The 27,463-nt window shown below is 37.0% G+C and overlaps 1 protein-coding gene across 1 annotated transcript in view; it reads right to left on the reverse strand.

Annotated features, from left to right (window-relative positions):
* LOC127631808 (suppressor of tumorigenicity 14 protein-like) overlaps nucleotides 1-27,463 on the reverse strand; it is a 63,113-nt gene that overhangs the window by 34,310 nt on the left and 1,340 nt on the right. The window contains exons 2-6 of the mRNA XM_052110165.1: nucleotides 11,880-12,036; nucleotides 11,285-11,448; nucleotides 7,074-7,144; nucleotides 4,437-4,609; nucleotides 705-740 (exon numbers count right to left, since the gene is read on the reverse strand). Coding sequence (XP_051966125.1) covers nucleotides 705-740; nucleotides 4,437-4,609; nucleotides 7,074-7,144; nucleotides 11,285-11,448; nucleotides 11,880-12,036 — 601 coding nt within the window. The remainder of the gene's footprint in view (nucleotides 1-704; nucleotides 741-4,436; nucleotides 4,610-7,073; nucleotides 7,145-11,284; nucleotides 11,449-11,879; nucleotides 12,037-27,463) is intronic.

Genomic DNA, 27,463 nt, shown 5'->3' on the forward strand with positions numbered 1-27,463 from the left:
AGACAAGTTAGGGACAGTTCACACCGAATGTGTTTTTGCATGCATCTGTTCTGTTTTACCATAGTTTTCCTAGGTAAACACATGCTGGACGAATGTCTTTGACATTTGCACCATGTCGCACGCAGGACCGGCACATTTTAAAAACCATGTCATGTTAAAAAGAACTTCAAATTCTCAAAAATGCATGTTGAGACACCTGCGCTCTGGTATTGTTCGGGCCAGGTAGGTTCAGGTATAGATCAGGTTTGGGTTTCATTTTAAGGATTCACTTGCATTGTATGGCCCTTCAGAGCTGAGATATTCTTCTAAAAACCTTTGTATGTGTTCTGCAGAAGAAAGAAAGTCATACACATCTGGGATGGCATGAGGGTGTGTAAACGATTAGAAATTTTCATTTTTGGGTGAACTATCCCTTTAACTTCAACATATTACATTTTAAACATTTAAAGTTGTTACCAATAATTAATGCATTATGAACTAACTTTAACTAACATTGAGCAAGTGTAAATTTAGGTAAAAACATTTTTTACAGTTTCCTGTGCTATTGTGCACAGAAAGGTAAGTGGAAGGAAGTAGAAAGAGATAGAGCGAGTGTGAGATGGATGCAGGCAGGCATTTCTTCAGTGAGTGACAGGAGAGAGCACAGCAACCCATGTGGAAAATTACAGTGCAGCAGTGACTGAAATGGGACACACTTTACTCACTAGATTTGGGGTCCCTGGCCATCCGAGGATCTGTGGCTGCAGAGAGAGAGAGAGAGAGAGAGAGAGAGAGAGAGAGAGAGAGAGAGAGAGAGAGAGAGAGAGAGAGAGAAATCATGCATGCTGCGCTTTTTCGGTTCTCTTTCCTTCCATTTTCCATATGCCTGTCAGACACTCTGTACCACCTCATCCTCTACGCTTCACCTTGACTCCAACAGTCACAAATACAACTTTCTCATTGCACCACAGCGACATGAGTCTCCATATAGAGGTATCACTTTAATAAGGGCACAGAGATGTCTCTAAGGCCTGCTGCTCTCATGAATGCAATGCAAAAGGAGTCCAGAGGACAAGTAACATGTACTTTTAAAGGGATACTTCACCCCCCAAAAAATTTAATTCTCTAATCATTAACTCACCCTCATGCCATCCCAGATGTGTATGACTTTCTTTCTTCAGCAGAGAACAAAAGAAGATTCTTAGAAAAAATATCTCAGCTCTGTTGTTCCATACAATGCAAGTTAATGGTGATCAGACCTTTGTAGCTCCAAGAATTACATAAAGGAAACATAAAAGTAATCCATATGACTCCAGTGTATCTTCAGAAGCAATATAATAGATGTGGGTGAGAAACAGAACAAGTCATTTTATACTCTAAATCTACATTTTAACATTCAGATATGAAAATCAAACTAACCAAGCACCTCGTGAGACATGTGGATGTAAAAGTGAAAGTGGAGATTTAGAATTAAATAAAGGACTACAATTTTGATCTGTTTCTCACCTACACCTATCACTTCGCTTCTGAAGACATGGATTTAACCACTGGAGTCATATAGATTACTTTTATGCTGCCTTTATGTTCTTTTGGGGCTTCAATATGTTGGTACCCAATCACTTGCATTGTATGAACCTACAAAGCTGAGATATTCTTCTTAAAATCTTAATTTGTGTTCTGCTGAAGAAAGAAATTCATACACTTCTGAGATGTTATGAAGATGAGAAAATGATGAGAGAATTTGTGAGTGAATTATACCTTTAAGAAAGAGAGAAATACTCTTTCATTGAGTGCATTGAGTTGTGATCCATTTATAAGGTTAGTCAAGGTATTAGTTGAATCGTGAAGCCATAGTTTAGTTTTTCCATGAGCATTTTCCACCTTCTCTCTGACCTTTAAAAGTAAACAGTTACCGTACATTTATGCTAATATGGTTGTGTAAGTCTTCAATGTGAACACCCTCTTTGCATGACACAAGAGAAACAATGTTTTGCTGTACTTATGCATAGGTTGCAGGTTTGCTGTTGGGTTCAATATACAGGTCCTTCTCAAAAAATTAGCATATTGTGATAAAGTTCATTATTTTCCATAATGTAATGATAAAAATTAAACTTTCATATATTTTAGATTCATTGCACACCAACTGAAATATTTCAGGTCTTTTATTGTTTTAATACTGATGATTTTGGCATACATCTCATGAAAACCCAAAATTCCTATCTCAAAAAATTAGCATATCATGAAAAGTGTCTCTAAACGAGCTATTAACCTAATCATCTGAATCAACTAATTAACTCTAAACACCTGCAAAAGATTCCTGAGGCTTTTAAAAACTCCCAGCCTGTTTCATTACTCAAAACCGCAATCATGGGTAAGACTGCCGACCTGACTGCTGTCCAGAAGGCCATCATTGACACCCTCAAGCAAGAGGGTAAGACACAGAAAGAAATTTCTGAACAAATAGGCTGTTCCCAGAGTGCTGTATCAAGGCACCTCAGTGGGAAGTCTGTGGGAAGGAAAACGTGTGGCAAAAACGCTGCACAACGAGAAGAGGTGACCGGACCCTGAGGAAGATTGTGGAGAAGGACCGATTCCAGACCTTGGGGGACCTCGCGGAAGCAGTGGACTGAGTCTGGAGTAGAAACATCCCGCATTCCCCAGGTCAAGCCACTTTTGAACCAGAAACAGCGGCAGAAGCGCCTGACCTGGGCTACAGAGAAGCAGCACTGGACTGTTGCTCAGTGGTCCAAAGTACTTTTTCGGATGAAAGCAAATTTTGCATGTCATTCGAAATCAAGGTGCCAGAGTCTGGAGGAAGACTGGGGAGAAGGAAATGCCAAAATGCCTGAAGTCCAGTGTCAAGTACCCACAGTCAGTGATAGTCTGGGGTGCCATGTCAGCTGCTGGTGTTGGTCCACTGTGTTTTATCAAGGGCAGGGTCAATGCAGCTAGCTATCAGGAGATTTTGGAGCACTTCATGTTTCCATCTGCTGAAAAGCTTTATGGAGATGAAGATTTCATTTTTCAGCACGACCTGGCACCTGCTCACAGTGCCAAAACCACTGGTAAATGGTTTACTGACCATGGTATTACTGTGCTCAATTGGCCTGCCAACTCTCCTGACCTGAACCCCATAGAGAATCTGTGGGATATTGTGAAGAGAAAGTTGAGAGGCATAAGACCCAACACTCTGGATGAGCTTAAGGCCGCTATCGAAGCATCCTGGGCCTCCATAACACCTCAGCAGTGCCACAGGCTGATTGCCTCCATGCCACGCCGCATTGAAGCAGTCATTTCTGCAAAAGGATTCCCGACCAAGTATTGAGTGCATAACTGAACATAATTATTAGAAGGTTGACTTTTTTTGGTATTAAAAACACTTCTTTTATTGGTCGGATGAAATATGCTAATTTTTTGAGATAGGAATTTTGGGTTTTCATGAGCTGTATGCCAAAATCATCAGTATTAAAACAATAAAAGACCTGAAATATTTCAGTTGGTGTGAAATGAATCTAAAATATATGAAAGTTTAATTTTTATCATTACATTATGGAAAATAATGACCTTTATCACAATATGCTAATTTTTTGAGAAGGACCTGTACAGGGCTTCAGACTAAAAAAATTACTTAGGAGCCATTGGATAAACTGAAACATTAAGGAAACAAATGGCTGCTTTTAGTAGCCAATTTACACATTAACTCGATTTAAATTGCTGCAGATAGAAAGCCAAAGAAAACAAAGTCAGCTGATAACCCATTCATCGAAGGTGGTACACAATACAGGACTTTTAATTATAAAGACTCCCGAAATACACATGGGACTCTTATTCTGAAATGTCTGCGCTCCCAGTTGTGAGCTCACTGATGGCTGATTCGCTGAGAAAATGAATCTGATTCAAACTGCTAACCTGAGCTCCTGAGTTCAAACACTCTTTTTGGGTTATTAATGAAAAGATCTGGTTCAAAAGAGTAATTTGTTCACTACTGTCACATGCTGTGTTTGTTGTTGGGTGCGGTGCAGTGAGCACACTGGTGGTGCGTGCTCTAAATATGTATTCAATAACCCACAAGATGATCTGAGGTAACCGCATATGAATGTACACAACCTGATTGTCGCCAGTGGCGACTACATTTTAAATTATTGTCACAATAAATGATTTATTGTCTCAACGTGACCTGTTGGGCCAAGTTTCGGAACATCAAATAGGTGTCATTGATGTGTAAATGTGAGTGGTCATGCGTCAACAATCCAAGGATTTTAGAACAAGCCGTTTATGCAGCATAGTTGCAAAATTTTATTTTTGGACTGAGGAGGACGTTTTCAGTTCCCAATGTTTCAGTATGCTTTTATAGAACAATGAGCTTTTATTTCAGAAGATCAAGAAAAATATCATTTCTCATGAAAAGACTCTTTTAGGACAGTCGAAGACAACTTTATTATTAACAGATATCTCACATGATGCTGTAATGTCAGTTGCAGTGACTGCGACATTCCCGGTGAGTCTGCCTTCCTGGCGGATGCTCCTCCGCAGAGCCCCGACCACGCGCTCCTCTGTCAGCTCTGGGAGAAGGTCCTGGTCCTCCACAGAAACATCAAACTGGATCCAATGATACGCCAACAATCCATCACTGCCATGAAGCACAACATACATGTTTTGAGTGATTTATAGTGCATTGCTGTGCGGTTGCTAGGGCTTTCGGTGTGGTTGCAACCAGGGGCCTATGGTCAGTGGACATTCAAAGCTTAGCCCAGACCTCTGTGGATATGGGACCATATACATAAACCTGAATACATCTATGATGTGTCATTTATATAGTAAACTTAAAAAATCACACCAACTAACGTATCTCAGATATGCTCGAAGATAAGAAATTGCATGCTTTTAACATCTATACTTTAAAACACGATTATTAAAAAAACACACATTATGGCTGTATACAGTTTTCATTGATAATAGCTAGATCACCTAAAGTGTGCTATGTTTATTACATTGTGTCTTAATAAAGAGTTTCGCTAAATGCAAATGTCCTGGCTCTTGACTTTAAAGTAAGAAAATTCCTCTGAGTACATCTGTATATATTACTCTTTGTTTTATTTAAATTAGGACTGTCAATCGATTACAATTTTTAATCGAATTAATTACATGATGTCCCTATTAATTAATCCCTATTAATCGCATATGCAAATATTTGCTGAGAAAGCACCTTATATTACAATAATTCAATATATAATGATTATACATATTTATGTCAACATATAATTATAGATAGTTATCTTTAAATATTTTAAAAGTATATATATATAATAAAAAATATTCAAATGCATTACATTCTTGTAGCAGAAGTGTTCATCATTAATAAGACAATACAAAAAGCGGCTTTAGAATGCAATGTATTGTTTACTACCATATTATTGATCATTTAGTCAATCATTGGCATTCAGTTCACAGTAATCCATTTCACAAGTGAATTTGTCAATCAGTTGGAGATTTATTATGAGGGCTTGTTTAAGGACCCATCAATGTACACCTGCCGCAGGTGACCTGCGTCAGACATTTTTTAATTTTTTTTATTAATGCTTTTACATCTAGAGCCAAGAGGTATATTAAAACAAACAACAACAAAAAGGAAAATAAATAAATAAAGATTTTAAATAAAAATATCAAATTGTTTACATATTTCAATACACTTTACAGCTTTCTTGTTACTAAAATTGGAAATTGTTCTCAGGTATTGCTGAACCTCTGAATTAAAAATTAAAACTAATGGTTTATAACCATCATACTTACGTTTATGAATACTAAACTTTGTCAACAAATGCAGAATTAGTCCTTATGAAGAGACATGTCATAGCTAAAAAAAGGAAAACATTTTCAATACAAAGTTGAAAGCTGTGAATAATATGATCTCTAACAATCTTGCAGAAATCAGACCAAAAACAAGTCAAGAAGGGACAACTCCAAAATAAATGAAACAATGTTTCCGCCTGCAGACCACAAAATGTACAGAATATATTGATATCACAATTAAATCGCTCTACAAGAAAATAATTAGTGAGGTAGTACTTATAAATAAGTTTGAAGGAAATTTCTTTGATTAAATATTTATGGCTAATTTCCAAATTTTGCACCACCTCATCACCACCAGCATCAGACATGCTTGTGTCGTGTCTCAGGTGCGTTGCATCATAAACATAAAATGTTTAGGTCACTGTGTCAAGTTAAATATAGTTTAATACTCAATCTTTAACACATCTTGTGATCCCTTAGTTCGCATTTGCGCTCCTTCAAGTGTTTTGAACGCAAGAACATAACGCATGTTTGTGTTGTTCTGCCTACTGAAGTGTTTTCTTCACTGTATAAACTGCGCATTGCTCATACAGCTGAAATTTCGCTTACTGCCCTCTGGAGTAAACAGGTGGTACTACAAGCTTGCATTTCTCAGGAATCTTCCTTATTATTGTCCGTGGGCATTGCGATTAATTGCGTAAATATTAACATTTTATGTTAAAATAATTAAATGTCATATGTTTTCATATCAACTTGATTCTCAATTCTTGATTCTTATGTAATTCTGACGTCACTGCAAAAAGATGATCAAAACATTCTGGTCTTTATGGAAAACATTTGTGGCTTAAGCCCCTGTAGCCCAGCTCTAGAGTCACCCATGGTTGCAAGATGCAATATGTCACCAGATAGGGCTTAGGTCCCTCCTTCAATGTAAGTGTCTGGTATTTTTATCACCTGTTATAGGATCGTAAAAGTGGTTTAAAAAAGTCTCCTTAACATGCCCAAGAATTTGAGGTATCGTTCATATGCGTAGCAGAAAAGCCAACACATAGGGTAAAGGGATTGCTCAAATCCACAAGTATGAGGAATGGCAATCACAATGCTTGCCTAATTGTGCTTAAAATTGATAATTTGGATTATATTATGGGGATTGTAGTTTTCACTACTTTAAGGAGTCTATTCATTCATCACTAAAACCACTACCGGTAAGCATTAAAGACATTAATGATCATTCTTATACTTCTATATAGCATTTCCATCCATGGATATAAATGTACACATGTCTAGATTAAGCGCCACCATACCTGAAAGCGGTGATGACAGACTTGGTATAGTATTTTGACAGGAAAGGATCTTTCGTGAATGTCTCGTTCATCTGAAAACAAAAAGCAGAATAATACTGATTGATTGAAGTTTGCTAAATAATTAATATTTAAAAACAAAATACATATCATCCTGTTCTGACTGTAATTCTATTCAAAACATATGATAAAAAATATTGTGTTTGTGTTTAATTTTATGCATTATTTATTTGCTTGTTTAGATTTTGTAGGTAAAGCATGAGACTAGTGCGTCTAATTTCAAGTCGTCTGAAGGCATATGACAAATTGTGATTCTGAGATGTTTAAAGTGTTAATTATGTGACATTGTGAACAAAACATTGAAATCATTGAATGTTTCGTGTTATTAAATAAATGTGATTAAACATAAAGTTGGCAGTTTTAATATGCTTTATTAAGTACAAAGAGCTTGTTACTAGGGCAGTATCCTTAAAAGGCCAAATTTGCACCTTTTACAAGGGTACATTATAGTATCATATCACTGAGGTCCAAGTTAGTCACCAAGGGTACATATTTGCCTCTTAAAAGGTACCCACGTTTAAAGGTACACAAATGTACTGTTGAGGGTACTGCCCCAGTGACAAGCCATTGTACCCCCAAATAGGGTTGGGCGATGTCCCCTAAATTGGCAGTTGACGATGTTGACAGTAAAACATCGCGATGGACGATGATATCGGGGGGTGGGGGGATTATATAATTTCATATAATTTTCAAAAATTATATGAAAAATTATCATTTTGTTATTTTACTAACCCAACTAATGACTCGTCGGCGCTTTATCAGTAGGTTGCACGACACGTGAAGCATTTTTTTTTAGCTTTCACTTAAGAAGAGTTGTGCACTTTTTATTTTAATATATCTCTTTACATAAATACTATTTTCCACTTAAAAACTATAATTTCGTTATTTTACTCACTGATGAGCAAAAGGTCGAGGCAGAAATGACCATGTAGCCTACCTGCAGGAAATGGCCATTGATGGGGAAGAGGACCCGCTGACTTGGTGGAAAACGAACGACAAAAGGTTTCCGTTCATGGCAAGATTAGCACGGAAATATCTGTGCATATGTGCGAAATTTAAACATGGTCTATGGTGAAAGATATTAGATTTCTTTACGCATTTTTCGCCATCCGTTGCGGAGCTATTCGATTTTGCATATTATTTTTTAAACGTTCATTTGTGTAGTTCATATGACCGCTTTACAATATTTCAATAACATAATTTATTTTGTAGCCTGTGCTGAAGTTAATTGTGCTGCTAATTATAAGTGAAATGTTAATGCCGAGTTTCGGTCTGAGTGTTGTTCCCGTTTTCTTGTTCTTTATTTTTTGTTCTTCTATGTTTTAATAAATGTGTGTTATTCATATTCACCTTGTTTCTTTCATTTGATTTGACATTATGGATTTATGGCCAAGGAAATTTTTCTTTTAAAAGTATTAACCAGACAAAAGTTATTTGACGTTCAGCTGGTCTGGGTTTATCTTAAACTGCCGCTTCAGTGTATACAAGAGCTATGTGACAATGAGCAAGATTTTCTGAGACACTACAACAACTAATAATTAATTAATAAAGGCTATTTTCTTGTAGCCTACAACATAAAATATTTTAATCTAAATGTACAGTGTAAGACATGTAAAAAAAAGACAAGAAGCTAACAATGTCAAGATCAATATTTGTGTAGCCTGCCTGACACGGTATTTTCACAGACTAACACGTCACGTCTCTGGCATATACTACAGTATTTAAAATAGCATATATGCATTAGTTATATTCTCAATTTAATTTACAGAGCAATCCCTGCAAAGTTTTTAGGTTAACTATAGAAGAGACTAGGATTAGTGAGTCACACTAGCAAGACTCGCAAAAGGGGGCGTGGCATCACGATGGTGGCTCTACATCGTGATGTTGGTCAGCCATCACGATGGACGATGATATCGTCCATCGGCACAACCCTACCCACAAAGGTACAAATTTTGCACTATTTTTCAGACGGTGAGTATAAGCCGGTTTTTCTCATGACACTCAGCCATAAATAAGCCTTTAATGTAACTAAACCCCTTTATATTGTAGCAAACTACCTAATGATGATTTATATAATGGCTCTGAAATGCACTAGGAAAATTCTTGTGCTTTTCAGCCTGATTGGGGAGAAATTCACAGATTTGATAGAACAACCCCTCCGAGATAAGCCTGACAGCTACAGACAGCTGTAAACTACATCAAACCATAATAGGTCAGCTAGAAACACAGTATTCGCAGTCCTGTCTATCATCACAGAGTCTACAGAAAATAATAACTGTGCATCATAGAGAGACAGTGAGGATTAAAAAATAAAGTACTGGTTGCCCAATCTAAGGAAAGTCAGTAAATTTGTTGTGATTCTTTGATAATTAATATTACAACATGACGGCTGACATCAAGAACTGCCATGAGTCTAAAAGCATTTTTACAACTTGCATCAGAGGCGTCTCTGCATTTATGAAATGCTGTGTCAGAATATTAAACTTTACTGTTGTCATGACTATACGTGCATGTCATGTTTCCTATCAGTTTGGCACAAGTATCAACAATCAAAATTGTGATACTGTGATATACATGTGATATACTGTGTCTCATGATTGTGTATAAAATCTTTTTGTGGTACATAAGCCACTTCAAATGCAGCTTTGTGGTACTTTTGCTGGGTAAAGACAGTTCAGACAACTGTAACACTGTATTTAACTTTAAATTCAATTTATTTTTTGTAGTTTGACAGTAAATTTAGGTGTTTTTGTTTTTCAATCATTGTGTTTCCTTTCATCTTCCAAGGCTTAGTTTAGCATGTGGCATGACATGTATTATCACCTAAGTGGCTTGATAATTGCCAGATTTGTGCACTTTATTTCAATGTGTCTCAACCGCTTTTGCTTCAAGACTAAGAATTTAAATTGGCTACCCATCACAGCAGCAAAATTGTTTATTTTACAAAAGTAAGCAAAAACGTCCTTAAAGGGATAGTTCACCCAAAAATGAAAATTCTCTCATAATTTACTCACCCTCATGCCATCCCAGGTGTGTATGACTTTATTTCTTCTTAGAACACAAATAAAGATTATTTTGAAGAACATTCCAGCTCTGTGGGTCCATATATGTGAAGTGAATGGTGATCAGACTAAAAAACAATCACATAAAATAAACAGAAAAGTAATCCATAAGACTCCAGTCATTAAATCCATATCTCCAGAAGCAATATCATTGGTGTGGGTGAGAAACAGATACACATTTAAGTCCTTTTTTACTCTAAATCTTCACTTTCACTTTTACATCAGAAAGCCATATGTGGAGCCTGTTTAGTTTCACATTCACATCTTAAAGTTACATTTTAAACTATTTCTCACACACACCTATTATATAGGTTTAGAAGATATGGATTTAAACACAAGTCTTATTACGTATATGTTTCCTTTATGTATTTTTTGGAGCTACAAAGGTCTGATCACCATTCACTTGCATTGTGAGGACCTACAGAGCTGAGATATTTTTCTAAAAATCTTCGTTTGTTTTCTGCTGTAGAAAGAAAGTCATACACTTCTGGGATGGCATGAGGGTGAGTGCATTCTGAGAGAATTTTCATTTTTGGGTGAACTATCCCTTTAAAATAAAACAATGAATGTATAAATATTACCATGAACTGCATAGACCCAACGAAACACTAAATTATTAACATGACATAGGCTGAATTTGACAAATTATTAACATGACATAGAGTAGGTGGAATAAGAAAATTGACAACTCAAAAATGACAGATGAATATGTGGGAAAATAACATAGCGTTTGACATCATCAATGCCTGATGCCTCCCATATTATAGTTAATAACCCAACTGATTTTTATATCTTCTAAACTAAGCAAGATTATTTGGTTAGTTGCATTTGACTATTTGCAATTAGCATTGTTTTTTTCACCAATGACTGCGACAGAACAGACCTGCAACCTATTTTTGGGTCACAAACCACTGCTATCTTTCGTACAGATTTGATAAAAAACTAAACAACAACAACAAAACAAACACTTTAAATCAATTGACAAGAACAGAAAAATGTAATGACACTCTGATAAGAATCAAGGAACCTATGGTTACCAGAAAGTTCATGACACAGAATTAAGAGAACATTTTAGAGAAAATAAACACTCACAATTCCTTCCAAGTCCTTTGCCACTCGTTGGAATTCTGGGCCATCGGGGTCCTCGTATACTGGGCTATATTCAGGTTTCAGAAGCCTAATGTGTCCAGTGTAAACCAGAGTGGATGGGTTGTGCTGCTTTAACATGGACTCATTTTCCAACTCTTTGGACCTTTCTGAAATAGAGAAACTATTTTATTAACAAGCTATTATGAACTCAACAAGCTCTGGAAGCAATGGTGCTCCGGAAACACCCGCAGGCCCCTCTTACGGCATTATGTTAAAGTTATATTATGATTAGCCAATATACAGTTATAAAATAGTTCACTCTGCATAGAAGCTGCATTAGAGTGGCAAATACACCTTGTGTTTGAAAATAAATTATTATGTAAACCTCAAAATAAAATAAAGTTTGAGGATTTTGAAAAATCTACAAAAAAGAGAAGTTATAATGTAAAATAAAGAAGAAATAATTCAGATTCTGCATTATTTCTAGGTCACCAAATGCATAAAATTACAGAATTATCCAATGGTCTTAGACATACATTATGAAAACCACGGAATGTGAAGAGCAAGTTTGCTAGAGATGATTGGTGAAGCTTTGTACCAAGAAACAGCCACAAGAGAAATCCGACAACTGCGGCCACTACAAGCATGGCGATGATGACCCCAGCGATGATGCTGATCTTCCGTTTTGATGATCTTCGGTTCATGATCTTCTGTTGATCTGTCATTAAGTTGACCTGCTCAGGCCTGTTACCTCCCTAAAAACAGAAAAAGAACAAAAAACATTCTTCTGTTCAGTCTGTTCCTCAATATATCTATTTCCTCTGATAATCATTTAAAATGAAACTATTTCCAGTACTTTCCATGTACTTATTTATAAAATAATTCAAAACAAAATTCACTTTAAGGCTGTCAAGCTCTTAATAAATGCAGTGACCATAAAAGTGTAAATACATACAATACTTGTGTGGTAAATTTCAAGTATTCTAAAGCCATGTAATAGTTTTGTGTGACAAACAGACCTAAATTTAAAGAATTATTCACTGGAAATCTGCCCCTCTGCCATAGTTTTCAAACATATGATTTTACAATTGATCACAAGACATGCATGAACCAATGGCACTGTATCTGGCATCACATCATTAAACCTACTCCTGCGAACCTTGAAACGGCACATTAAATTAGAGAGCTACGGCAGAGAGGGGATGATTTTCAGCAAAAAAAAACAACCTAGCTGTCCTTACGGTTCCTGGTCTGTACCTCACACAAAATTATTATATGGCCCAAACTCTTGGTTAAGCCAATGTTGATGTTTTGGGCTGTTTGGGATGCACTAACAAACAGAGAAATATTTTGTTAGCACCACAGTCACAGTGTTAAAGGAATACTCCGGGTTCATTACAAGTTAAACTCAATTGACAGCATTTGTAACATAATATTGATTACCACAAATATTTTGAATGGGGCCAATTTATGAACATTGAAACATACTTTTTTTTGGTGTGATAAAATCACTTGTTCCCGTGACAATGTAATGTCAACAAACCCTAAAACGACTGTAAAAAAAATGACAATTTAAACAAATTTACAGCTCAAATTATACATGAGTTTTAACAGAAGAATTCATGTAAGTACTTTTATAAAATGCAGTTCTGTAGCATCCGTTTCATATGCTTTTGCACTCTTTTTTTAACTTAGAATGTAGCCAAAAATAAGCTTGAGGTGTGCTAATCACGTTTGTGACAATATATATCGGCTATTAGGCTTTAGGTTATTGCTCTCAAAAACAGGCCATTTGGAATTCAAATTAATAACGTGTATGTGAATGCACTCATGCACTTATGCTCTCTGCAACGATACAAACCAAGACTGGTTCTTAGATTGCAGTATCATAACTGGTTAGGCCTATTTTGGTCACCTTACACACAAAAAAGCCCAGACAGTGCATGACCTAACCATGTCAGCCACCAATGGTTCAGTGTCAAATTGTTTTGCATGCTTATCTTTAAATTTGCGAGATCATTAAAAAATAAGTATTCAATGGCTTGGATAAATATCTTGCAAAACCATGTAGAAAGAGATCCTTGCCTGCCTTCGAAGGTAGGAGGTAAATCTGTTCTAGCCATTTGTTCCTAAATGAGTGTATGTGGGCTGCTTACTTAAAGGCTGCAGGTTCAATCCCAAACAGGGGTGAGAATTGGGAATTGATTGAATCGTGAAAAGTGGTCATTCCACCAGAGTTTAGAGTTGATTGTGGAGAACTACTCTCCTCAGGAACCATCACCCACTTTGAAAGTATGCAAGTATTAAGAAAGTAACTAGGGTATATAAATCTATATGACTTTAACCTAAGACAGAGGGGCTAAATAGACACATTTCACACTCAGGGTTTTGGAATGTGGAAATAAATGTTTGCAGGGTAAACTTTGACAGTGGTGAATGGGAGTAAATGCGAGATCACAGCAAATATTACTTTCACTTACCCATTTGCTCCAAGACCAAAAGAATAAATCAACTATTACATTTGAATGACTTTCCAGAAGAGGAAAAAATAGAGAGCGGTGGATTAAGATAGTCATTAGAAACCCCCTCGCAGCTGTGGTAATTCGTTTTTAAAAAGTAATTCCAGGGTAATATAAAAATAAGCATAATGTTATAAATTTACACTCACTATATATAAAACATTTATAATATAATTTTTTTAATGTTTTTATTTAAGCTGCTATATGAGGCGGAAACGCATTATCACAGTCTATGAAAAAGGTCTATTGTAGGTTGTTTTGAATGTGTCAAATGACTGCTTTATTGAATTGCTTTATTTAAAAGCTCTGTATTTGGAAATGGGTTCAGTTCATGGCATGATGTTGGAAGGTATGGTTAATGTACTGTTGTGACATTCTGTATTTGGATTAGAGGTCGACCGATAGTGGATTTTGCCTATACCGATAACTGAGGTGGTAGAAAGGGCCAATAACCAATTAATCGGCCAATATTTTTTACAATTAATTTATAGAACTTATTATAGAATCCAGAAATCTAAATTTTTCTAGAAAATCCTAGCAGTTCATTGTGCAACCAAAATCCCCCCAAAAAACTGAAAAATTAAGATTTGGTGCATAACGCTGGACTTTTAACCATGAATGAACAAGCCAGGAATACACTTGTATACTTGTACTGAAATGACTGAGACTTGGCTCCGCTACAATCCTCTATATTTAAATATTTACCAAATGAAACTATTATAGCCTACATTCACTATATTAAACTATTGGCAACTATTGACATAGATTGTTGCTGATAAACAATAGTTAAAAATGAGCGACTATTGGCACTGATTAAACTGTAAAACTGATATCCTCTAATTGGGATTGATTGCATATGCAATGCTACCAAATACCAACAGAAGACATCTACATCCTGGCGATAAAAGGCCAGCCTCCTCTCTAATCTCTATACTCTGCTGACTCTGCTATAAGCTCTACTTGTCTATAAATCACCTATTCCCTACCACAGATGTAACACAGTGGAGTTAAACTTGGGACTGCAAAATGATCCAAGTATACTGCACACTTTTTAACTGAAAGCGAATGCACAAATGGTAAGAAAAGTGGTACAGTTAAAAAGTGGTTAGAAATCAGAGTGTCTGCATCATGGGAGAAGAGGAACAGATCATTATAGGAAGTGAGAATCACATTGGTATTAAATCAATTTGTCAGATGTGCTACCCCCCTTAAGATCCTGGCTTGATTATAACAGCGTGTGTGATAACTTATCGCAATTAAAGCCATTCGTACCATAGCCCAGCTGGAAGTCATGATGCCTAAATTGGAATTTGTTAATGGCCATCATGGCATAAGATTAAGAGAATCATTGGGAAACCGGGGGTAACTTTCTGCTGTGGGTTTCTGTTATCAGTCATCCTAATCACAGCCTAATAACACCATTACATGGCATGATTTTACCCATAACCCTCTGGAAAATGCCATCTTGAAGATGCATCACTCTTAAGCAGGGCCACAAGCTAAACCGAAGTGCATCTTTCTCTCTTTTATCAGCTAGGGTAGACAAATTTAATGAGATGCTCTTACACAGGTGTAATATGCATAATGCTGGTCTGCGTTTATTTTGTGAAGTGAGGATTGCTTAGAGAATGGAGTGATACTAACGTAATTAAACTTTGCGGTAAGCATCAAGTTTTAAAATGGAACAAACAAAAGAAACCACTGTATGTTAGAGCTGCATGATTAATCATTAAAAGTTTGCGATCTTGATTCAGAGACACATGCGATCTAATTTCTAAGACAAGTACATCATCACTACGACACGGGAACACATTTTCTGGCATTCCGGCTCTGGATTGCGTTCACACAGAGGGCTCCCCGGCATTGACCCCGGCAATATCCTGGGATCACAGCCCAGCGTGAATGAGGTTTAAATGACAACGACTCTGCAATGTATATTAACATTCCCATGGCATACCTTTGTAAGGCAGTCAAATTTAAGTTTGAAATTCATTTCAAGACACGTTTTTAAATGTTGATCTTTTAAAATTGATATGACATCTACAAAACACAGCGCTCCTGCACGAGACGCTGAATAAACCAAAGACGTTTGTCCAGAAGAGTGGTTTAAAAACTAAAGGGTGCAGCCATGATTAGCTCGGAGTGTGATGGAATCTCTGCTCAGTTCAATATTTGAATAGCCACCAATGCAAAAAAAATATAAAAAATACAGACATTATCAAGACCTGACTAAATTCGCTATCCGTGTGCTGTTTGATCACAGCCAGCTGCATTCAAATGCTCACGTGCGCGTGTTTGCCGGTGTGCTTGTGTCTCGTGATGAATGCCGCACTCCTGCATGAGCCTTTTAATCAAAATACCCCTATTTAGGTGATATTAATGTTAACACAGCTGTTAAAGAATTACGAGAGTGTAAACAGACAGGTTTGAATCGATGCTATCTTGATGAGATTTTAAAGCAAACACAGCCATTAATGAATAAGCAGATAGGACAAATTCTTCAAAATTTTAGATCTGTGCGATGTCCAAATGTATATAAGCTGCATGCTGTCTGTTATAGGCATTCAGGCATTTTTACTGCATCAAATCAGCATTAATATATCTAATATTTAAGTAGTTTAATTTTGCATTAAATTACTTTTTTAATGTTTTATTGCTACTGTTGCTGAATCACTTAAAGCACCTTATTTTTATGCACTTTCTATAGTCATTTTAAATGTATATTTTTGATTACAATTTTGTTGCATTTTTGTACAGATTGAAGCAGAGAACATTTTGTCAGAACCTCTAATAAATGACATGTTACTTTGTTAAGTACCCTTATATCCAGGATTTGTAAATCACTGAAACAAGCATTTATTTCCTCAGAATAGTGAGAGAATCATGATCTTTATTCTAAGCAAAAAAAATGTTGATTCTCAATTTATCCAGAATCGTGCAGCTACCGTATGTCTAAGCAAAATAACCTACCTGGTCTCATGATTTTGACCTGGCTCATCGTACATATCATGGAAGTTACCTGGTGAAATTAACATTCAGGGCTCTATTTTCATGAGAACACTAATTCTAAGTGCAATTTTCGTGCCAGTGCAAAGCACAAGTGGGCGTAGGTGGGAGTGTTTGTGCTGTCTGTGGGTGTATGTGTGCAAACTGTGAGTGTATTATATGGTACTAAAGTAGCGCAAAGTGTAATTTGCTAATTTCCTGAGAAACACGTCAATGTTTGATAACAATGTCTATTTTATGCACAAAATTGCACTTATTGCACAAAAGTTTCTTCTAATTCATTACATACAGTCCATTTACACAACCAACTTCTTATGAAAGTGCTGTGTTTGTTTGCATCACCGGTGCTTGAGGGAATGGACTTATAATACCGGTGCTTGAGGGAATGGAGTGGTGGTGGCGTAGTGGCTAAAGCACAGGGCTGTTAATCACCTGTTAATCAGATGGTCGCTGGTTCTAACCCCATGGCCACCACCATTGTCCTTGAGCAAGGCACTTAACTCCAGGTTGTTCCAGGGGGATTGTCCCTGTAATAAGTGCACTGTAAGTCGCTTTGGATAAAAGCGTCTGCCAAATGCATAAATGTAAATGTAAATAATAGGACGCAGATTGTGTAATAACCGGAGAAGAACCTCAGAATTAAACTGCACTTAACCAAGCCAATTTGCGTGCCTTGCTAATGATTTCGCCAAACCCACTTGTGCATGATTGCACGAAAATACCAAAACTTCATGGCCATGCCCACTGACTTTGCACTTATGGCTGGCATAGTGCTGCGCTTAGCACTAGCGCTCTTAAAATTGGGCACTCTAAGTAGTCAAATGACAATGACTTTTCCTTGATCTACCAAGACCTTAGGAACCTTTTGTACCTCTTGAAATGTTTTTTAATATCAACCCAAGTTATACAGAAAACCACTTTTGAATACCTGCAATTGGCAAAAACTGGCAAACTACCTGAATGACCAAAATATGCCAGACTCAAGTGCTGTAGTCAGTAGTATCCTGCAATGAGGATTTCCCACAGCAAGGTGTTCACATCCTTAAGGGCACACCACGCTTTTGAAGGAGTGGCATTTGTGTTGGCGGGGGCATGGTCGAGCGTTTGTCCGGAGAGAAAGCGTTAAGGATGCATATACCTGGGCCCGATAATGACAAACACCTGTTTCTAATTGCAGTAAGCATCGATGAGAACAATAAAGAGCGACCACGCCAGAGACCAGGAGAGAGAGCTAACAGATAGAAAGCGAATTAACTGAGTTATGATTTGATCTAATGAGTGTTGTGCTGAAAAGCCATTTTTTAATTTGTTTAGTCCTACCTTGAGTTGAAATCCTACGTTTCCCGTTTCCTCCTTTCCCACCCAACGAACCTCCTCAAAGCATTCTTGAATGGTGAGACATGTGACCTGTTACATGTTACATGTTCAGACTTTTTCTGCATAACTAAACCTGTTCAACAGGCTAAGAAGGGCCAAAACATAAGAAACACACTTTTTTAACAGTGTTATTGCCATCCCATATAAGATCAGATTAGATAAGGATCACTCATAGAAACATAGAGTTGCCACTATGGTTAAGATAATAAAATTCTCCATAACCCTCTAATGGTGCTGGATGCGGCAGGGGTAGTTGACTCAACATTTTTGTTTGACTTTAATCTTAAAATTTTAAAATTTCTGGAATGCTCTAATATTTGAATTCTAACGTTTCCATAGAAACTTGAGGTCTTGCGTTAGTGCTTGACTTTCTACTTCGATTGTTGTCATTTACAGAAATTATAATTTTTCTGGCTCTGTGTAGGTATAAAGCCTTCTGCCAACAGAACAGATATATAAATGTGAAGCAAACTGACACCTGAAATTGCAGTCAAGACATGCTTTTAATGAACTTATGTTGCTATCCTCTTACATGCCAAACTGGCAAAGTTGTGCTGGAGCAAATGCATGAGATTGGTCATGATATGGAAACATTTGACCAGTAGTTTTCTTTCCCGTGTTGACATCCTATGTTTCTAAATGAAACTGGAGACACATTTCAGTTGGAAGCACGTATACAGTTAAAGAGTGTAAAACCACATTCCTGCTAGAGTTCAGCTGTCTACTATTTCTGACATGGAGTAAGACCAGAGGCCAGCAATCACTGGCTGACCAGTCATCTGGAGAAGACAGCCCAAAACACTGAAAAACCTCTAAAATACACGGCAGCAATTAAACCATAAACAATAAATTCCCCTGGGGCATGCGGAGATAGTTCAAGATAAGTGGAGGCAATTAAAAGGCAGCTCTTTTGAAAGGATAGTTGAGAAAATCTTTCAGTGTTTATGTGTTTGTGCACCATGCAGCAGGTAAATTTACTACTTTAGGGTTTTTGAGAAACATATAGGAGACAGCTTATAAAACCAAACAAATCATTTACTAATGCTTTTAGACAACTTCTGTGAGCCTACACACTCACAAACAACCTTTTGTAAAACTGTCAGAATGAATTAATCTCACTACTCTAAAGATTGCAACAAATGTTGCGCAAGACTATGTGACAATAATCCATGAATGGTGATGTCATGGTGTAAAATGTTCATAAAGTTCATAAATGTTGGTTAATAATTAAAAACAAGAAATGAAGAAAAACAGGAAACGCTAATCATTCACAAAAGGTTTTATGACGTTTAGTCCATGTCTGCTAGCTTTGAGGCTGTCCTGTATATGCTAGTGTACTCCTAAAAGTTGATCAAATTAACTTTTAGCAGCTATAAAATGTACAGTCTTTCTCTTTCTGAAAAAACTGAAAAAAATATTGATGACTTATCTAGCACTGACAGGCATATTTACATTTTTATCCAATCAAATGATTTCTAGAATGAGAATGTTCTCTCCCACCAAATTCAAGCTGCCTCCAATAGCAAGTAGAAAATCATGGTTCACGATTTTCACAAAGTACAAGCTAAAGGCTGATGGTTATTAAAACATTCATAAATAAATAAACAAATGTGATAAACTCGCAGCACATGAGCCCATCTCTATGTGAAACTGCAGTTTGTCTCAAACATGTGAAGACATGTCAACCCGGTTGACATGTCTTCACATGTTTTCCACTGAGTTGACAGAAGCTGTTTTCCACTGAGGTGACAGAAGATGTCAATCGCAACAGATGTTTAATTGACCATTTTTATGTGCTCACGTCACTTAAATCTTCATCGAGAATCATAATAGCATAATCATTCTTACATACGAATTTAACCATGCTGCATTTCCTAAAAAAAATTACCGGCCAAATGGTGAGATATTAATCAAACTTAAAGTATCGTTTCTCCCTTGATATAAACACGTTTGCAGAACGTGAAAAATATGAATGAACAGAGGCAGAGCTGTGTGGCTTCAAAATAGATTTGAGAATGCCATAGAGCAGTATAGTTTAATTGAGAGCAGGCGTTTGGTTTTGATCGAGGGTTTTCCGTGTGCGAGCGGAGAGATCTGCGCTGGCGCAACCAGTACATGTATGCGATCTCACATGATATGCATGTTGTGCTCTCGACATGAACAATAATATGACGCCATAGAGCTATGGTCTTTTAAGCTGGACATATGGTCATTTATCGTCACAATATATTTTTATTGTATTTATGTATCTTTTGATTTTACTTCTTACTTCAATCTTCAATTCTGACATACTCTGGCACCCCCTTGGGAGGTGTGCCTCCCTGTTTGAAAAACATGGAACTAGAAGTTTTCTTTGAACATTTAAGACGTCACAAAAGAAAACTGCTTCAGATCTATCTGAAAAATCTAAAGTCAAATCGCTTTAGGCTTGGTGAAAATAAAAGGATTATGAAAGAAGAGGCACAAGAAAAGTTTGCCTGTGACAATATGTTCAGATACATGTTTGGTCTTGCCTTAGCATTTCATTGCACCTATGTCACCATTCAATAAACCCCAAACAAAACGTTTTTCCAACTAGGTCACCTGGAACAAAGAGCCAGATACACCATGCAACATCATTTGGACATTAACCTCTTCAGGTTAACACAACTGCAACCAGCAGCAGACAGAAGATAAATCAGTGCAGAGTAAAACAAGGACACGATGACACAGTCACAAATGTAGACAAGGAAATAGCATCAAATTGATTGATAAGATAAAGTGTGCAAGAAGTGGTTAAATCTAGCATCAAGGATGAGTGTAAAACATTAATCAAGGCCATTCTTGTTAGCGGAAGACCGATTTATCGGTTTTACCCTTTAATCAGTGCCAATAGTTGCTTTTAGGAACTATCGGTTATCTGAAAAAAATCTATGCCGATATACATAGATTTTTTTATTAATTCATAGCCATTTGGTTGTACAGTATAACAGCGGCCTTTAGAGGTAAATAAAAATAATCACGTAGGGACTTGCTGCATCTAAATCTTTCATCATTGAAAATATTCATCCATAGCTAATTTTGTTATTTTGTTAAGATAATCAAGTGTTCTTTATTTAAGCAAGAAAAATGCAAAGACAAATGCTACAATATGGAAAGGTGTCCAGTCAGCACATAAACTCAGTGTAACGCTTCCCACAAGAAGGAGGACAGGGAACAGGTGTTCAGCAACAGGTAAGCTTTTAATTCTCTTTTTACACTACACAATAGTGATCAAGCGCACTGAGTTGGCTTGTCATCTCTCCTCGACTGGAGGCTCGGTGTCTGCTTTTATACCGCTCTCCTCGTGCTCACTGGAATTAGAGACAGGTGTTAGGCATAATTTAGCTCAGGTGTAAGCGCCCTTACCGCTTTCCTCTCACGGACGGGCGCTTGACCACGCCCCCGCTGCCACACTCAGCTAAAAAGAAACACTGCATTTTAAAGATAATTTTGTAATAATCCAAATTACTTTACAGATCTTTATTGTAAAGGGTTTAAACAACGATTGCCATGCTTGATCAATGAACCGTAAACAGTTAATGATCATGCACCTGTGGAAAGGTCATTAAGACACTAACAGCTTACAGACGGTAGGCTATTAAGGTCACAGTTATAAAAACTTAGGACACTAAAGAGACCTTTCTACTGACTCTGAAAAACTCCCAAAGAAAGATGCCTAGGGTCCCTGCTCATTACACCAGGAACACACAATCCCTCCATCAGTGCTAAAACTGATGAGTCGTGGTTTTGTCTCAGCAGGGTTGATAGTCTGACTCGTGTTTATCGTCGAAGGAATGAGCGTTACACTGAGGCCTGTACTCTGGAGTGGGATCCGTCATGGTCCGGGGCGGTGTGTCACAGCATCATCAGACTGAGCTTGTTGTCATTGCAGGCAATCTCAACGATGTGAGTTACAGGGAATACATCCTCCTCTTTCACGTGGTAGCCTTCCTGCAGGCTCATCCTGACATGACCCTCCAGCATGACAATGCCACCAGCCATACTGCTCATTCTGTGCATGATTTACTGCAAGACAGGAATGTCAGTGTTCTGCCATGGCCAGCGAAGAGCCCGGATCTCAATCCCACCGAGCAAGGCCGGGACCTGTTGGATCGGAGTGTGAGGGCTACGGCCATTCCCCCCCAGTAATGTCTGGGAACTTGCAAGTGCCTTGGTGGAAGAGTGGAGTAACATCTTACAGCAAGAACTGGCAAATCTGGTGCAGTCCATGAGGAGGAGATGCACTGCAGTACTTAATGCAGCTGGTGGCCACGCCAGATACTGACTGTTACCCCCCTTGTTCAGGGACACATTATTCCATTTCTGTTAGTCACATGTCTGTGAAACTTGTTCAGTTTATGTCTTAGTTGTTGAATCTTTTTATGTTCATAAAAATATTTACACATGTTACGTTTGCTGAAAATAAAAGCAGTTGAAATTGAGAGGACGTTTCTTTTTTTGCTGAGTTTAGATAGTGTCTCCATCTACATATCTCTACTCATCTATATAAAACCTTGAAATATATTTACCATTAACAAAGCCCTTCATCTGGTGAATAGGTAGGTTATAAAAGGCATTTGGTAAATACTTAAATATAGAGCTTTGTAATGAAGCCAAGTCTCCGTCATTGCAAAATAAAAGTTCCTGGTATGTTTTTGGCTTGTCCATAAAAAATGATTTTTTTTTCCACTATGGGTCGAATGCAAGCTTGCTCATATAACTAAATTGAAACTAAGTTTAAACCCAGAGACTGCATGCTCCTTACAACACACTTCCTGGTATTATCTGTGAAACACATTTTTAAATGTGATCAACACCAAAATATTAACACAATAGACATAAATTAGGGATGGTCCATTTCATTTAATTTTGTAATTGAGTACTCAACAAAATAAATATAATGTGATATCTCTCGGCATCGGCCATTAAAAAACCCATATTGGTCTACCACTACTTTATATAATGACAGAACATTTTTGGTCAAGTAATCCTTTAACAACATCATGCAAGATTATAATGGCAAGATTTAGGTGAGAGAAGCAGTTCTAATATTGCTCAAGGCAGGCAAAGGCACACAGGAAAGTTAAATTGCAATTTTTAAGTAGTGTTTTTACTAGTTGAATACTTAAAGCTGAACATGTACTCTATTAATAGATTGCTTGTGCACATCTCTAGCCCATATAATACAAATGGCCATTCATGCAGAACACCTACATGCATTAAACCAGTGATTATTGCTTGTGTATGCTTTTACCTTCCCAAGGACAGATTAACACAATAGAAGAAATGGCATCCATTCCAAAACATATTTGTATTGCTTTCCTCTTTATTGTTTAGAATAACAGACAACCACAAGTCTGCATAGGATACGAACAGCTGAATATACAGTACATAACAACACCGGTACATTCAGCATCATCAGTCCAAACTCCATGACACAAAATACTAGGGATGTCCCGATACCACTTTTTCCACTTCCGATCCGATTCCGATAACAGAAATATCAGTATTGGCTGATACCAATCCCGATCCGATACCAGTGTTGTTTTTTTGCATAATCAGTTTATAATATCTTTACATTATTGTGTGGAAATAATTGGGTGTACACTTTAATATGTAAAGAAACACAAACCTTTAACTTCACATTATTTCAATATAAATGTATAGCTTATTAAGAAACACTTTATTATTAACTAGCATAGCCTACTGGATACTGGCACTCCCTGAGTTCTGATTACACGCACCTGCATATCATTAGTGGCTAATCAATGACTGCATAAATACCCCGCTTTCTCACCCGCGCGCGCACACGCACACACTCTCACTCTCTCACTTTCAATTTCACACTCTGTGCCTGTTCTCATCGATAGTAGAAAGTTCTGGAGTCTCAGAAATACTATGTCAAACATGTGTCTTCATTATTGCCTGCAAGTATCATAAAATTGTTGTAAGTTATCTCTTTCATCGTGTCTATACACTGTCTGGATATTACTTACCTGCTGTTTGCCACACTGCATAACTGGATTTACTCACAATGTTTACATCACTGTTTCAGTCCTCTGCTCAATAAACCCTGCAGAGTTCATATCTCTGCTGTGAGTCTCTCCATGACAGCTTTAACTTTTAAACCCTCACCCTTTTTATTCACAGTTGAATTAGCTTCTTATTTAAATTCTGGTTAAATGCACCTCCAGTGCCGTTCTAAGTCCATATTATAAGTGAACCGAACTGCTGAGCATCTACATCTGAGATGTTCGTTTGTAGCGCTCAAATATTGTGCACGTGTGAAGGCTATAAATAGCCGCGCGTGTGTGTGTGTAAACCGAAGCACCATTCACTAACGGGCTGAAGCTGCGCGTGCATTTATATGTTTACTTATTAAACACAGCCTATTGCAATTCACAGAGCTATCGCGTGTCTTCAAGTGGCTTTGAATAAAATGCACGAGTCATATGAACCGCTTTAATGGTGTTTTAACAGTGCTTTTATGTCATTTTTTAAGCTTGACAGTAACGAACATGACTAACACAGAGTATCGGATTTGGGTCGGGCTCGTCAGGCCGATACCCGATCCGTCTAAAAACGTCAGTATCGAAGCCGATACCGATCTAGGTATCGGATCGGGACATCCCTACAAAATACAAATTGTTAAACGGCATTGGCTATTGGCCAAAAAGAAGAACAGTAAGTCTTTCAATAGAAAAAATCTGTGAAAAGATGGAACTTCATCTTAAAGAACAGAACAGCATAATAATAAAAATAAAAATAATTGTTTTACTTTTAGCCGATATTAGCCTGGAATCTAACGAATTCCTCATTTCTATAGTACGTTTGACAGCATGGCACAGTGTTTTATACTTAAACCTTATAAAATGTTTGCAAATTAATGTTTCCATGCAATTATTAAATGAGTTATTTGTCTAAACCTACTGTTACTGAAATAAGTTCATCTGCCAGTCAAAATGAAAACGGGAATGTTGTGGGAATACTTGAGGTCTCTGCCAATCAAGTTACAACAAGCCTGAGGAGCAGAAGATACCTGTAAATCTAGGTGTGTGAAACAGGAAATAGACCACCTTCTGTACTCAGTGTCTCCTCCAAATGCAGTGGAGATCTTACTCATGGCAGACGTGGCTACATCAATCTAGGGCCTAATTCAAGTCAACATTTTTTTGGTAGTTGGTTGTCATGGTTCACTCAAAAACAAAAAACAACAAAAAAGTACCTTTGCTATCGTCAGAATTACTTAATCTTTCCTTGTTTTTACTCAAAAAATGTATTTAACCAACTAAACTTAATTCAACTGTGTTGTTTCAATGGAAGTTTACCTTAATCCATTTGTGTTGAGACAACATGAATATGTTTTGTTTGGTTAACTGAAACTGGGTGGGGATTTCTAGTTCCCAGCATGCATGCGTAGGGCTAGCATATATGAAGTTTGGCTGATGATAAATTGTCAAACAAATACTTGCGATTATGATGATAAATTGTCTGTTTTAGGGCTGTGATGATTATTTTTCTCTTTTAGGGCTTCATTCATTTCAAAGATATAAATAAAATAATAAAATAGGGATATACAGTATGATTTCTTTTTAAGGTTTTAAAAAATGTATTGACATGCAAAATAATGTTGAAATATTATTTGATTGTTTATATTTTAGCAGGAGTTTGGTGTGAGTTAGCTAACATCGCAAGCATCAAAGCATGTGAGAGGAGTGGTTCACGCGCTTTTCTGGACAGGTGCTGCTGGATGACGTCCGCGGTGCAGCTTAGTGATGTTCGGAGATCAAATGAATGACTCACAAATGCATCGTTGATGGCATTTAGCCTATATATTCGCTTAAAATTCCCTTATTTGGACAATAAAATGTGATTGGAATTTAAAGTGCACAATAAACGTGATTGGTGATTTGGGGGTTACCATCATGGTGAAGATTGGATCTTGCAATTAAGATGATGGCAGGAACATGTAATGCATGATGCTTTTTGCTACGGCTGCACGATACTGAGGAAAAATGTGATATGCGTTAAGTTGTTGGATAATGCAATACGATAATGATGTCAAAGGAGCGTTCGGAACATCAGGTTCTCCACCCCCCAAAGTTTTTTTTGGGGGGGGGGGGTCACTGTCTATCCCAGAGATCATAAACATATAGGGCTCCATGCTAAAAATGTACTAAATATTTACCATACTAAAATGTAGGAGCCAAATGGTTGTTTTTGACAAAATACAAAATTGTTGGTTTAGATGGTTTCAGAAGCAAGGTATAAAGCTGAAGAAAACAAAAACAGATAAATCAGCTGATTAGTTTATAAAAATCAATATATATATAAAATGTGCCTTGACACAGCGGCTACAAGAGTCCAAATTGAATGAAATCCCAGATGCAGCTTATTGTGCGACCAAAATCCTAAAAATAACCAGAAAAAACAAAACACAACGTGACTTGTATTTATAAACAAGCCTGAAAATCACAGAGGAAACACAATGTGTACTCTTACAATCATTTGCAATATATATTACAATAAACACTTCAAATTGAAATTTTTATATTAAAAAAATTAGCAGTAGGCCGATTCATCAACTGAAGAACAACTGTGATCTCATGTCACAAATTGCAGTAATCCAGTGTTATTAAAACATCATCTCTAGTGGAGAACACTCTTCTTGTGAATAGGAAATCACACCTCACACTGTGTTTGGTACTGCGGGCAATGTGCATATCTCAACAATAAAGGTTAAAAAGTGGTGGAAGACACACTGGTGTGTACGCACACACACACACCAAGTAACATTCACACGGCCAGTCTATTCTCTGCTATCTGCGTCACCATAAACGTTACTTTTTAAAGTACTGAAAGCATTGTTTTCCAAAGCTCTTGCGATATGTACATTTGCAATATCTCAAGCATTCATCGAATTGTTCTCTTTATTTATTTAGCAATTTCTGTGCTACCACAGCACAGTTACCAAGTTGCACTCTGTAGTGCTTTCAACCAGCATGTATTTAGTATGCTAACATTCACTGTCACTTGCTAGTATATAAAGAAATAAAAGATTCATTTGAGTTACTTAGATTGAGAAATTTGAGTACATTTATTTGGTTTACCCAATTCAATTTGATTTCCTTTTCACAACGTATTTGAGTTCAGATTACATAGTAATTTTAAGTTAGGAAAACTCATTTCAAACATGTGGAACCACTGTCCACAACTGATTCAAATTCAGCCAGAGAATTATTTCCTTGAGTGGTAACTG

Source organism: Xyrauchen texanus, chromosome 38 (genome assembly GCF_025860055.1).
Source record: "Xyrauchen texanus isolate HMW12.3.18 chromosome 38, RBS_HiC_50CHRs, whole genome shotgun sequence".
NCBI classification, from domain to species: domain Eukaryota; kingdom Metazoa; phylum Chordata; class Actinopteri; order Cypriniformes; family Catostomidae; genus Xyrauchen; species Xyrauchen texanus.